This window comes from Python bivittatus, unplaced genomic scaffold (genome assembly GCF_059951505.1).
Source record: "Python bivittatus isolate LINGU-HERP-01145 unplaced genomic scaffold, Pbiv_v1 ctg000500_np1212, whole genome shotgun sequence".
NCBI lineage: Eukaryota > Metazoa > Chordata > Lepidosauria > Squamata > Pythonidae > Python > Python bivittatus.
Window position 1 is genome coordinate 765,428 of NW_028277079.1, and position 14,271 is coordinate 779,698.

General features: G+C 55.0%; 1 protein-coding gene across 2 annotated transcripts; it reads left to right on the forward strand.

The window, feature by feature from the left end:
• Positions 1-1,842: 1,842 nt before the first annotated feature.
• Positions 1,843-13,713, forward strand: BABAM1 (BRISC and BRCA1 A complex member 1). 2 transcript variants are annotated; one of them, XM_088147376.1, is made up of 10 exons: positions 1,843-1,956; positions 2,172-2,291; positions 2,997-3,327; positions 7,133-7,191; positions 7,684-7,804; positions 8,378-8,456; positions 9,097-9,121; positions 10,028-10,157; positions 10,754-10,840; positions 13,253-13,713. In XM_088147376.1, exons 3-10 carry the CDS (start codon positions 3,043-3,045, stop codon positions 13,454-13,456), a joined length of 990 nt encoding a protein of 329 aa, XP_088003502.1. In that variant the 5' UTR covers positions 1,843-1,956; positions 2,172-2,291; positions 2,997-3,042; the 3' UTR covers positions 13,457-13,713. The 2 variants fall into 2 exon arrangements, 1 of the variants encoding a protein (XP_088003502.1); XR_015797322.1 differs by lacking the exon at positions 1,843-1,956 and adding an exon at positions 12,901-13,101 and having other exon boundaries at positions 2,178-2,291; positions 13,253-13,389.
• The last annotated feature ends 558 nt before the right edge of the window (positions 13,714-14,271 follow it).

Genomic DNA, 14,271 nt, shown 5'->3' on the forward strand with positions numbered 1-14,271 from the left:
GAAGGAAGGAAGGAAGGAAGGAAGGAAGGAAGAAAGAAAGAAAGAAAGAAAGAAAGAAAGAAAGAAAGAAAGAAAGAAAGAAAGAAAGAAAGAAAGAAAGAAAGAAAGAAAGAAAGAAAGAGAACTGGAAAGACAGAAGCAAAAACACAACGGGCAAATATTCACAGACGGATGTGTCAAATGTCTGCATAAGCTTCTGAAGAAAGTGGGGCCACATTTAATTATAATCCTCTATAGCTAATCTGGGTTGATAAGTACTTTGCTCATAGGTTGCTAATAACATCCACCCTGTAGACCACTGAGAATGTGGGGCCTTTCCAATGTTGACGAATAAATCTCATAGCTCTAAGTTCAGCATGGAGAATCCAGATGTCAGTTTTGACACAGTGCTGATATAGTTAAAAAAACATTTAATATCTGAGAATATTAAACCTTGTCTCACAGTTGAGCTATTACCTTTAATTATTTATCTATCTATTTATTTTTGGACACATTATGCAAAAACCCAGGTCTCTGGAAAAAGCTCTGATGCTGGGGAAGGTAGAAGAAAATAGAAGAACAGGATGACCAGCAGCAAGGGGGATGGACTTAGTTACAGTGATGGTGAGTAAACCATTGGAAGACCTGAAAGACCAGGCTGGGTACAGGTTGACCCAGAAAAGGTTTATCTATGTGGTCACTAAAAGCTGGCAATGACTTGATGGCACGTAATCAGTCGACATGAAGACCCAGGTCTCTGGAGAAGGCTGCAACGATGGGAAAGGTGGAAGGAAAGAGAAGAAGAAAGAGAAGAAGACCAGCAGCATGGTGGAGGACTCAGGTACAGCAGCAATGGGTGCATCTTTGGAAGGCCTGAAGGACCAGGTTGGGTACTGACCCTCCTGGAGAAAATCTACCTAGCAGTTGAAAATGACTTGAGGGCACGTAATCGGTCAATCAATGCAGAAACCCATCTCCCTCTGAGAAGTCCATAATGCTGGAAAAGGTGGAAGCGAAGAGGAGAAGAGGAGGACCAGCAGCCAGGGGTGGGCTCCATGACAGGGGCGGCGGGGGCACCCACCCTCAGAAGGCCTGAAGGGCCAGGATGGGGACTGATCCTCCCGGAGAAAACCTCTCTATGTGGTTCCTTTTGATGGCATGTGATCAATAAAAAATCTATTTATTGACTAAATCTGCATGACCGCCCATCTCAGTTGCACGACTCAGGGCAGCTAACCGTGAACTTCTTCCCCCAAAGGAACAATTACAGGATGCTACGCAAACATGCCTATCGCAACGCGTCTCTGGGGATACCTTCCTCAAGCCTTGGCTGAGCCTCACGGGCTCCAGTCAGCTCCCGGGTGGTCTCCAAAGGCAGCCCCGCGTGGGGTGCATTACGGCAGCCCAGCCAAGCCGGCACGAAGGGACAGGTTTCTGTTGTGTGGGTTCTGCCCGTGTGACAGCTGGAGAATTTTTTAAAAATTCAGCACGGCTGCTTTGATGAGAAGATGCCAGTCCCCATTGCTTCTAAGGGCCGGAGACTGGCAGACCCCCTGCATGGCAACCAGGGGGCAAAAACATTCAGAAGAGCAGGAAAACAGCACCGCCTGTCTTGATTTCCGGGCATTGGAACATCTGTATTCTTCTAACGCAGCGCCTCTCCGCCTTGGCCCTTTTAAGAGGCGTGGACTTCCACTCCCAGAATTCCCCAGCCGGCTGGGGAATTCTGGGAGTGGAAGTCCACGCCTCTTAAAAGGGCCAAGGAGGAGAGGCGCCGTTCCAAGTCAAAGCAAGGAAGGATTCCCGCTGCGGGGCTTTGGAAAGGAGGCGGCGGCGACGCTCAGCGGCGCGGCAAGGCGGGCAGAGCGAGCGTGCAGGGAAGCCCCCGCCCCGAGCCGCCATCGCGCGGAGACTACAACTCCCGGCAGCCCTTGCGAGGGCAGCTGCTTCCCCCTTCCGCCCGCTCGGCCGCCGCAGGTCCGGAGGCGCGGCGGGGCTCCCTCGGTCTCCGCGCGCTGCGCCTGGCTTTGCAACCCGGGGCGCGCGGGCGCCGAGCGCGGGCGGGGCGGGGCTGCGGGGGAGTCGCTGCCGGGGGGCGCGCTGCTCTTGCGGGCGGGGGGTGCAGCCCGCGGCTCCGGAGGGCCCGGGGAGGGCGCGGGGGCCTTTCCTGAACTCGGCTCCTCTTTCCGCAGAAGACTCGCCGGAGCCGCCCCGCGCCCGCCTGCCTGGCACGCCCCGGGCGCCGCTGCAGCGGGGTGCTCGCGCCCGAAGCCCCGAAGGGAGGACACGTTGCGCCCCTCCGCGCAAGAAGGGTTTGTACCGCCCCCTCCTTCCGGGCCGAAGAACGGACAGGAGTGTAGGCCAACCGGAGATCCTCGCGGAGCGGGGCCCGCGGGCTGCTGGGGCCCCGGCCTCGTCGAGTCCCGGGGTGGCGGAGAGAGCAGAGCAGAGCAGAGCCTTGCCCGGCGTGGCCCTGTGCTGAGCTGCCTCTCTCGGGGAGGGGCGAGACCCGAGGGTAGCCGAGGGGTACCGTCCCCGAAGCACCCGATCTGGGTGAATGTGGCCGAGGAGGAGAATCGGCGCCCCGGGCTCCTTAAGGGGCGCTTTGCTCGTTTAGGGGTTGTCACGTTGCAGCCGCCGCTCCCAGAATCCCGCGCCGGCGTGGAAGCCCTACCCTGGAGTACCTGGAGGGCCACAGGTGGGGGAGCGAAGTTGCCTTGGGTCGGCGTTTCTCAGCCTGGGCAACTCGAAGATGGGTGGACTCGACTCCCAGAATTGGCCGGCTGGGGAATTCTGGGAGTCGGAGTCCACCCATCTTCAAGTCGCCCAGGTTGAGAAATGCTACCTTAAATGCTTTTACTGGGTCTGAACTCCGTTTCTGGGCGTGTCTGAGTTTTATACGTTGGCAAGTTTGAAAGCCATTTGGGGAGAGGGAAAGGGGGCCCCGCTCGGGGTCTCTGTGCTCCCCAAAGGGGGATAGTTAGACACCCCCCCACCCCCCCATGTCACTCTCCCAGAGGGCAGCCGGCAATCCTGGACTCGCCCCCGGACCGCGGGACTTGGATGGACACGTCGGAGACCAGCAGCGCCACGGAGGAGGAAGAGGAGAAAATGGCGGCTGAGCAGCGCCCCAGGACCCGGTCCAACCCGGAGGGGGCTGAGGACCGCACCCTCAGCATGCAGGCCAGCGTGGGGAGTCGCAGCGAGGGCGAGGGGGAGGCGGCCAGCACCAGCACCGGCCCCCCCAGCGCGGCCGTCCCAGCCCCCAACGGCAAAACCTGGCTGGCCCCGGCCCCTCCCTCGGAGTTCCAGGTCCGGACGCCGCGGGTGAACTGCCCAGAGAAGGTGGTGAGTGGAGACGCCCCCTCCCCGCCCCGGCTTCCGCCCTGCCTCCCGTTTTTCCCTTTCTCCACATCCACCTCCCCATAATCAGGTCTCAGGCTGGGAACAGCGGAGAGAAGCGTTTCTCCTCCCCGGGGTCTCCGTGGCTGGCTTTCCTCTCTCGTCTGGCGGAAAGCGGCAAAATGTGTCTTCTACTTCAGAGTATTAAACCAGCTGTGTCCTCAGGAAGTCTCAGCCCGGCAGCATCTATGCTTCTGTGTGTGTGTGTGTGTGTGTGTGTGTGTGTGGTGTGCATATACACACGGCACTTCCTGGGACCATCAGCATAGGAAACGTGTGGGATGACCCCTGAGGTCCTTCACATCAAGAGGCCCAAAGGATGCTGCTGCTTTAATGCACCAAGGAAGGATGCTTTGCTCACCGAAAGATGCTTTGTGAAGCCCCTTTGCAAATGCTTCATCTATCCTCAGCAGTTATAACGCTGAACCAAGGTGTTTCTCAACCTTGGCCGCTTTGAGCTGTGTGGACTTCAACTCCCAGAATTCATGGCTGGCTGGGGAATTCTGGGAGTTGAAGTCCACACAGCTTAAAGCGGCCAAGGTTGAGAAACACCGGGTTAGAGCGTTGCTTCTCTCCCAGCCTTACCTACTTTGCAAGATTATGTGGCAGTGTGGGAATAGAGGAGAACGGGGTGTGCTTCCTGGAGGACGTAAATATTCTCAGTAACTACAATGCCCAGCTTAGCACCCACGGCTGGCTCCTTTCGCTAACCCGCGTGATCCTTCCGACATTTCAGTTCCTGAACGCTTGTAACTGAAGGAAGCCTCTAACGCTGCCTGAGCGTGTTATGGTTGTGTGTGGAACAGGAATCCGTGAGCTGATGGGTCTCCCCACATCTTACGCCCCACTCCAACAAGAGGGCCAGAGATGAGTGGGAAAAAACAGGGTGGCTTTCTGAAAGAATGCAAACCGGGGGGGGGAAATTATTCTGAAGGAGATGGCAGTGCAGAAGGAGCGATGGGGGCATTTGGAGGCCCCAGAGGAATGAGAACGGTGATTGCTTGGTGCATCTTTGGGGTTTGGAGTATGTGGGTTCAGCGTAGGTCCATTCACAGGTACGCATGGCAGAGGGTTGTATGTAAAAGAACAGGGCTGATGGCTGGTGCTTGAGGGAAGACTGGGGGCGTCAGGGTAGGATGCAAAGGCGACGAGAGGTTCTGAATGTGGGACAGGCCGTGGCCTGGAGGAGTGGATCTTGGCAGGAAGGAACAGAAGTGAAAACGGAAGAGGGTGCGAGTCCTGGGGGGGGAAAGGACCAGAAGTAGATTCATCTCCGGAGAGGAGGCGTGGAAGGAAATTGCGTGGAGCAGAGGGAGAAACGTGATGTTTTGGGGTGCCACAGAAGCGGGTGGCGTTCCACTAATGGGAAGAATGAAAAGGATGTTGGTGGGTTGGAGACTTGCAAGAGGAGCCCGATTGCTGCAGAAGAGAAGGACCAAGCGTAATGGTGTCCAGAGAGGAAAAGGTAATTGTGGAGGGCAGTCAGAGAGAGCCGGGAACGATCAAGGTTCAAAGAAGCAGAGAAAAGGCAGAGCAACCTTGATGGAAATAAAAAACTGGAGGTGGGTGAAGAGGGTTCAATGGGAGCCCCCAGCAGAGGGGAGGGAATTAAAACGAAAGAGATGAAATGACTGAGGATGAAGCTAAAATGAGGACTGGCGAGACCGGCATGCGAAAGAGAGCGCTGCGTCAAAGAGTTTAATTGAAACCAATGGTGAACGTATATTTCACACAAATGGTGCAAGAATTGGGTTACCTGTATTGTCGAAGGCTTTCACGGCTGGCATACCGTGGCTGTTGTGGGTCTTCCAGGCTGTGTGGCCGTGTCCTGGAAGTTTTGTTTCCTAACGTTTCACCAGCACCTGTGGCCGGCATCTTCAGAGTGCGGGAGCACAGGCAGGAGCAGTTCTCTCTGTGCCCAGAGTGAGGTGGCCCTTTTGTGGGTATTTATAGAGATCTGAGGGGTGGGTGGGGGGGGGTTACTGAGTGGCTGCTTGTTTTGGTGTCCACATCTGTGTGTATCTTCCTGGGGATTGTTGCTGTTGTTGTTTAGTCGTTAAGTCCTGTCCGACTCTTCGTGACCTCTTCGTGACCCCATGAACCATATTGCACCAGGCTAATCCTGGGGATTAGGCAGGGTTTTTTCTTCTATTGAATTGTTAACGAGGGGCTGCTGGGGGTGATTAGCAAGTTCATTGTGTGAACTGTTCACATGTCCTGGTGGTTGAACTGAGTTCCTTGACCTTTTGCAGGCTGTATTTTTCAGGATTGGTAGCCAGGTTTTGTTGATTTTTAGACTCTCCTCTTTTTTATTGAAACTGTGCTGGTGTTTGTGAATCTCAATGGCTTCCCGGTATAGCCTGGTATAGTGGCTGTTGGTGTTGTCCAGTATCTCTGTGTTTTCAAATAGGATTTTGTGTCCAGTGTGCTTGACAGCATGTTCAGCTACTGCAGATTTTTCTGGTTGCTGTAGTCTGCAGTGTCTTTCGTGTTCTTTTATCCTGGTATGGATGCTGCGTTTTGTGGTCCCGATGTATACTTGCCCACAACTGCATGGTATGCGGTATACTCCTGCGGCGGTGAGGGGATCCCTTTTGTCTTTTGCTGATTTTAGCACTTCTTGTACTTTTCTGGTGGGTCTGAAGATTGTTTGGAAATTGTGTTTTTCCAGCATGGGAAAACTGATGGAAAAACTCTGCCTAACCCCCAGGAAGATACACACAGATGTGGACACCAAAACAAGCAGCCACTCAGTAACCCCCCCCCCACCCCTCAGATCTCTATAAATACCCCCAAAAGGGTCACATCACCCTGGGCACAGAGAGAACTGCTCCTGTCTGTGCTCCTGCACTCTGAAGATGCCAGTCACAGGTGCTGGCAAAACGTTAGGAAACAAAACTTCAAGAACACGGACACACAGCCCGGAAGACCCACACCAGCCATCAATTGGGTTACCTATTAAGATGCGCAAATGCTTGCAGAGAGGGGGCGAATAGCACATGCTCTCTTGCCGGCAGTGAATGGCAGGAGACACACAAAATGGCCCTGCGGGTGTGCATTTTGCCCCCTTTGTTCCGAGGAACTGGAGTTGGGTGTGTGAGGAGAAGCATAAAAAGAGGCTGAGTGCGGTGGGAAGAGGTTGCTCGAGAAATGGGTGTGATAAAACAGGAAGCGTGTGGGGCACAGGCGGATGGGTGCTCAAGGAACATGGACTGAATAGAGACATACAGCCGGCACGAAAGGAATGAGTTGGCCGTAAGCGAGGGTCACGTTGCAAGTCAGGCATGTGGAGGAAGAGCGCGTGGGGCGAGAGGAAGGGGAGACTGCGAGGGCCCGGCTGGACGGAGCCGATGCGATCCTGAAAGGAACAAAGAATAGAAGGCCGCGTACAAGGTGATACGCAGGTGTGGGGGAAGCGAGGGCAGCTTGCAAGGAGAGGGTCCAGGGATGGCGTTGGGGCAGACTAGAGAGCGCTTGCCTGAATTCTTTTCGCCGGCTATTTCGTGCTCTCTTTCTGTGCTTGGCGTAATATTACTTACCGCCCCCCCCGGGGAATAGCAAGATGGGAAGGTACGTATGAATGATCCCATCTCCCCATCACGTGCACACCATCTAACCCTGTCTGAACGAAAATGAATAAAACAAGGCAGATGGAGAAAAAAAGAACATTTGAATGCTGTGAATATATCGATGGAGAGAGAGACAGCGAGAGAGCACATCCATCTTTAACGTCCTTCCTTCTCTGTCCCAGATCATCTGCTTGGATCTCTCGGAGGAAATGTCCCATCTGAGGCTAGAGTCCTTCAACGGGTGAGTCTGGCCCTTCCCTCGGCTGGAGAGGCCCTTCTCTGGGGGCTGAAGGCGCCCTGGCTGGCTTCCCGGAGCCCGGCAGGTCCTCCTTCCCTCGGGGCACCCGGCTGCCCTGTAACTGGCTTTGAAGGGCAGCAGGCAGATTATGGAGAACAGACCTTCAGATCAGTAAAGGTAGACCTGGATTGTCTTTTGCTTCCGGGTGCGGCTCTCCCCCCTTCAGGCGGAAGGGGGTGTCCCGGCCTCTCCTGGAGATGCTGCAGAGGCCTGCAAACTGAAGTGGGAATAAGATTCTAGTCCTCTTGGCTGATTTCAGGGGAACTTAGAGGCCTCCTCCCGAGCCAGGCCTTGTCCCTTCCGGACCAGCAGCTGCTGGTGGTGGTTCAGAGGGGAGGAATGCCCCAGGCAGCTCTGGCAGCACTTTCAGGGATTCGACCCCAATTTCCTTCCTGGCTCACCTGCCGCCGCCTCCTCCCTTTCTGTCTCTGGAAGGCTGGAAACCAACGCACTGAACATCTCCCAGAAGATGATTGAGATGTTTGTCCGCACGAAACACAAGATTGACAAGAGCCACGAGTTTGCGCTGGTGGTGGCGAACAACGACGTCACTTGGGTACGCCTGGCCTTTGCTTGGAGGCCTCCCGACACTCTGGGGGTCCCCCTTTGTTCGCCCCCCAGCTTGCGCCCAGACAGTCTGCCACAGCCTGTTCAGAATGGAGCTGCACAGCCATCTGCCCGGACTTCCCAGGCTGCTTCACCTTGGGCCTGGGCCGTGAGACCGCAGCTGGCTTCACACGCTGCCTTAAGCCCAGATGCCACGGGCTTGGCTTCAGCCTCGCTTGTTTTCTGCACCCGGCTGATGTGGAGTTTTGCTGGCTTCTCTAGGCGGCCGCGCTGTAAAGTGGCTGGGGATTTTACACGGCAGGGGAGTGAACTTTCTGCTGGTGCTGGCAGCTCACCTTCACGCCCCGCCCTTCCTCCACTAAGTTCATGAATAGGGATAGCCCATTTTATCCTGACCGCGTCCTTGGGGAGAGGCCAAGCCGGGGCAGAGGCCGGATGAAGGACGTTCCGCAAACGGCTCGCGTGTGTGGCGGTGGGATCGCTCCTGCTTTCGGTTTTCAAATAATTCCTGTTGATCCAACGGGATCCAAGCTCACGTGGTCTCTGCTTCCTCTCTCTGCAGCTTTCCGGCTTCACTTCCGAGCCCAGAGAAGTGTGCAGCTGTTTGTATGACTTGGAGACAGTGGTCTGCAAATCCTTCAGTATCCTTTCCGAAAGGGGAACCTCGGTGGCAGGATAAGGAAGCGGGGGAGGGGAGTTTTGATAGATCACGTTATCACCCCAAATTAAATAAATGTTCTGATCTGACTCGGAGGAAGAAACATGCCCTATTTTAACGTGACGGCTGCCGGTCTGTGGGTCTGACCCGGCTGTCCCAGGGTTTCTGCTACTTGTCTGGCAGGAGAGTTCTCAGCCATGGGACTTGGCAAGGGCAGGACAGGACCACCCTCAGCCCCTGGCAGGATTCAGATCTGGCCCTGGGGCAGCCGGTGACATTGGCCGGTGACATTCTTCCAGAATTGGGAAAAGCTCCCTTCCCATCGCTCCTCGTTTCAGAGCCATCTTCCCAGTCAGAAAGGGAACAGGGTTCCTAGTTCTCTGAAGGGCAAAGCTTCAGGAAGGCCACCCTCAAGGGTTAAGAAATTGGGTGGAGGGGTTTCAAACAGCCACCCCAACTTGCCTCCTCTAATTGCTGGGATTGTAATTCCCAGCCACCGTTGCTGGTGGTGGTTCTGGCTGGAAATCCTGGCAGAAGCACTGCGGAGTGTGGTGGGTGGAGAAGATGAGGCTCAGATGCTCACGGGAGAAACCAACGCGTTGACCTCAACTTTTCCCCCTCAGACCTGGAAGGCCTTTTCAGTCTCATGTGAGTCGAACCTCCCCTTCAGCACCTGGCTCGGCCTTGGGTGGTTTTCCCTTCCCTGATTCTTGGCCAGCCTGGGATGGGCAGGAGTGCTGGGTGGGGTCTTCGGATCGGGAGGGTCCGTTGGAGCCCATCAAGTTGAAGCTCCAGCTCCAGGTGGAAACCCAAAGGGAGGCATTCCTAACAAGAGCAGCTCAAATCAAGAAAGAAAATGAATCGGGGAAGTCCTGGTTCCACATTATGCTGCACCAGTCAGTCCCTCCTTGGTCTTGGCTCCAGTTCTGGGCAGCATGTTTGGAGAGGGGTCCAGACAGGCTGGAAGGGAGTCCAAGAAGGGCAGAGAGGAGGGCCAGGGACTAGAGGGGTCTCCCACAGAGAGGCTGCAGGAAGTGGGGATCTTTAGCCTCAGGAAGAGAAGGCTGTTGGGGGCCTGGAAAGCCTGTCTTCAGCTGTCAGTCCCTCAGGAGAAGGTCCAGCCCTGATCTCTCTCCTTGCAGAGTGCAGGACCCCTGGAGTCATCCACAGGAAGGGCACAGCTGAATGCTAAGAAATGCTTCCTAACCCCAAGAGTGCTTGGGGGGCAGCCTAGGGATCCAGGGGGTGGGCTCCCAGATGTGTCAGGAGGCTGGACAGGCTTCTGTGGGGGAATTGGTGGCTCCAAAGTCCCTCCAAGGTGTCCTCTAGTCCAGAATGTCCCTGCAGTGGCGTCTTCCCTTTCCTCAGTTCTTTCTCTTTTTAAGCAGGGCAGGCCATGGATTTAGACCCAGGCCTGTCATTGTTTTTCCTCACGGAGAAAACTGCCCTCTCCTCTGCTTCAGTGCATCTGGTCTTCAGACTGTGCTGGCTGGGTGTGTTGGGGTTGGCATCCCCCAGACCTTTGCCCACCGCCTCGGCTTGTTCTCTCCACAGACAGCAGAAGACGGAGCTTCCGGTGACGGAGAACGTCCAGACCATCCCACCGCCCTACGTGGTGAGGACCATCCTGGTGTACAGTCGTCCTGCTTGCCAGCCACCGGTGGTGGTGACGGACCAGATGAAGGTGCCCACTCTCTTGGCCTCGCAAGTTTCCCAAGTCCTCTGGGGGGAAATGCGGTTTTTAGTGGGTCCCTGAGCCTCACGTGGAGCAGCTCTCCAGATCTCAGCAAACACCAGAGCAGGCAGAGCAGGACGGTTGTGCTGTGCAGTGGCCCGTTGCTTAGAAGACGGGAGCGGTTCTCTGGAACCTGCATTCCCACGCAATGGAGGTAGCAGCCTTTTGGGTCCAGGATCACGCTTGGGAATGGGGAGGCCGTGTCATGGGCACACTCACAAAATGGCTGCCAGGGAGAGTTGCAGGTTCATCCAAATGATCCTCGTGGTGGGTCACAAAATGGCTCTTTGCTGGAAGGTGACCTGGAGGCTAGATACTGGCCCCTTCAGCCGATACAGGTAATGATAGTACAGTAAATGCCATTTCATTTCATTGAAAAAGCAAAATATTAAACCCTCTAAAGCAAAAAAGAGAGAGAAAAACAAAGGAGAAAGCCCGGATGCTGACTGGGGATGGGGAGAGGGCAGGAGAGGCAGGGGAGCCGTTGGGGGGCCTTCTGCGGCTCTCCCCTCCTGAGCGTCCTGCTGTCATCTTCCATGCAACAGAAGATGCTCCACTGCCCTTATTTCTTCTTTGACGTGCTTTACATCCACAACGGCATTGAGGACAAAGAGGAGGAGATCACCTGGAAGGTAAATGTTCTCATTTATTTTCTTTTAATTATCTCTTCTCACCCAAGTGACACTTTAGACCAGTGTTTTCTCAGCCTCGGCCACTTTAAGATGTGTGGACTTCAACTCCCAGCCAGAATTCTGGGAGTTGAAGGCCACACATCTTAAAGTTGCCGAGGATGAGAAACACTGCTTTAGACAGTCAATAATAATCAAGTTAACCATCAGTAAGAACCCTAAACATCAGCACAACTAGATTCACGCTTCATTCACCAACGAATCCATTCAGATATTAGTTGTTTGGGAAGAGGGATGCAGGTTGCGGGGTTTAGAGGAAAAGGTGGCTTCCTGTCTCCCACCCAGCTCTGCGGCCAGAACAAGGAGTCAGAAAGAACTTGAGGAAGAGGCTACCTGGATAAAGCCCAGAGGAATGGCTGCCAGGTGGGGAACTCTCCCACCCAGAGCGTTCCCCTGGGAAAGTTGGCGAGATGGATTCTGGGGCTTGAATTACTCAGTGAGATTCGCACTAATTGAGGCACCTGAATTATGGAACAAGCACGGCTAAACGGGCTTTCCAAGGAGACTTGCGGTTCCTTTTTTCTGAGCCCCCTCCCCCCCGCCAATTCTCTCTGCGTGTGGGTATATCCAGAGAGCAATCCAGTTTCATCCTCCGGTTTTGCTCAATCCCATCCGTGAGAATTGCCAGGCTCAACCCTGTGGCTTTGAAGACCCCCCATTCTGGGGGTCTTTTATCTTTAATTCTGTGGGGGGCACTGCCCCAGGCAGACTTGGAGCACAATTTGGGGGCCCTCCTGGACTCTCAGCTCCTGCTGGAAGAGCAGGTGGCAGCCATGGCCAGAGGTTGGCCCGGTGCCTCAATTGCGCCCGGTCCCAGACCGGGAGGCCTTGCTCACAGCAACTCACGCCTTAGCCACCTCCTGCTTGGATTACTGCAACACGCTCTCCATGGGGCTGGCCTTGAAGAGCACTTGGAAGCTGCAGCTGGCTCAGAATGCGGCAGTGCGGGCAGTTTCTCCTCAGATGGTGTGCATCGTTTGCTACGCTCACACAAGCCCACCGCTCCACAGGCTGCACGGCTTGCCGGTGCCCTTCAAGGTGCTGCTCACCCCCCTCTAGAGCCCTCCCTGGTTCTAGGGCCAGGCTACTTGTGGGGCTGCCTGTCTCCCATTGTTTCTGACGCCCCTTCTGTCAGTGGCATCTTGCTGGATCTTGGAGTTGTGTCTCCTCAGCGGCAGCATCTGCCCTGTGGAAGAGCCTCCCTGCCCCCCTGAGATTCAGACGGCCCAGCCCTGTTAGCCTTTCGTACAGCACCAAAGACCTGGCTGTTCCCCCAGGCGTTTGGGCCGAAGGGTAGATGAGCTCTGCTGTGGTGGTGTGTGTGTGTGTTTTTAATCCTTGTAAACTGCTCAGATACCACTCGTGTAAGGGGCAGCTACATAAATCAGATAAATAAATAAATAAATCGTAAACACGTCTCCGGTACAGAGACCATACAGAGTCTCCCCTGACATTTTCTACAGGAATGACATTATACTGAGAGTGCTCCTGTTGTGATCCACCCAGAGTCACTTAGGTGAGCCAGGCGGCCACTCAGTCAATCCATTTATATTGGAAGGAAACGGAATCAAAACTGAAGCTTTCTTTGTGAATAATAGTCTTTGCGTATAGAAGCAGGTGGAAAAGTGCATGAAAATAGATGGAACTTCACAACAGAGAGCAAAGTGAGATGAACGAAATGGTAAAAACATGGTGAAAAAAGTCTGAAGCCTGTCCCCTTCAGACCAAAATGGTTGGGTTTTCCCTTTAGAATTGTAATACTACTGAAACTTTTCATCCTGTTTATTCAGTAGGAATATTCTATTTGTCACTTAGAGGTCCATAAAGAACGCAACGCAAAGCAAGATTGCAATCTAATCCTATCCCCTGACGTGAAACTAGTTTTCATCCATTCCATAAAGAAACTTCCTAGCATTAGTTCCCTGTGAGAGAGAGAGAGACTGTGTGCGCGTGTGCGGGCGCACCTTTGAGTCAGTGTTGACTCCTGGCGACTGCCTGGACAGGTCCCTGCAGGTTTCTTGGCAAGGTTTTTTCAGAGGTGGTTTGCCGTTGCCTGGGAGAGAGGGACTGGCCCAGGGTCGCCCAGCCGGCTTCGTGCCTAACGCAGGACTAGAACTCGCGGTCTGCTGGTTTCTAGCCCGGAGCCTTCACCACGGCACCAGACTGGCTCTCAGTTCCCTGCAAGGCTTGGCGAAAAAAGCAAGGTAATCTGTGCTTCAACGCGGGTGTACCTTGTGGAGCCGCGTGATCCAAGCTTCCAGTTCTGGAAACCTTTTCTGGACTGGCATCCGGGTTGTGGCCAGAGCCCAGGCGGGAACAGACGCGAACCTGCCCGTTGCCCTCTTCTCCCTCCAGGAGACCTTTGCCTTCTTCAGCAACCTGGACGCCAAGGGCACCGACTACAAGTACGAGGTCTCCCTGAGCGGCCCGGCCGTGGAGCTTCACAACTGCATGGCCAAACTGCTGGCCCACCCGCTCCAGCGGCCCTTCCAGACCCACGCCTCCTACCGCATGCTGGAGGACGAGGAGGACGCGCCGGAGATCGAGGCCGTCGTGTGACCCGCCGGAGGAGGGCGGGCGGGTGGGTGGGTGGGGCGACACGGGTGACGCACCCGAGGAGCGTCAGGACCTTGCCGGGGGGAGAGGGGGCTGCCGGGAGACCCTGCCCTTTGTAACCTTCCTTGCTAGGAATTTGTGCAGGCTGCTGCAGCATTCAAAAGGAAAGCGTGAAGAACTCCGTTGGGATGTTGGGGGGAGCTGGTTCCTGGGGAAACAGGTCTAGGCGTAAGGGTCAGCCGATTAAAAAATGCAATGTACCTTCCTGCGAGGCGGATCTCTTTCCATCGAAGGACTCGGGGGTTGCTCAGTGGTGTTTGGATGTCAGTCGATCTTGGAGACCCTCCTGGCTTGGCAAGAGAAGGCAGTCTGCTGAGCGACTGCAGCCTTCTGCTTTTCCAGGTGTGCGTCTGACTTAGCAGGCGCCGACGACTTTATAGCCTTTGAGTTCCTGCTTTCTCGTGTCTGCCCCTTTCGTGGTCTGTCCACGACAAAGACAGAACTGGGTTTCCATAACACGCTCAGGTAAAATTCATCTCTGCCTGGGCTCCTGGGACACCTTCCCTCCAGGGAGACCAAGTAACGGAAGGCGGCCTATAAATCGAATGGGCAGCTCGCCGCTGGCACGTTTATTTCTGTATCATTTATCAGGCCACCCAAGGCGTGGTGACTTAACGCAGCTCCCCCAGACTTTGTTGTCCACATGATGCACCGAAGCATAGACTTGGCACGCTGGCCGAGTCCGCACACGTTGAGCATGACACGGTCAGCTGGCTGTGCTCTGGTGGGTTTGAGCCCAGCCGCTACCTGGTGCAAAT

Coding starts and splice junctions, on each gene's coding strand:
- BABAM1 (XM_088147376.1), top strand. CDS start 3,043: ATGGACACGTCGGAGACCAGCAGCGCCACGGAGGAGGAAGAGGAGAAA. Junction 8,457..9,096: donor AGTGGTCTGCAAATCCTTCA/GTATCCTTTCCG, acceptor TTTCCCCCTCAG/ACCTGGAAGGCCTTTTCAGT. Junction 9,122..10,027: donor GAAGGCCTTTTCAGTCTCAT/GTGAGTCGAACC, acceptor TTCTCTCCACAG/ACAGCAGAAGACGGAGCTTC.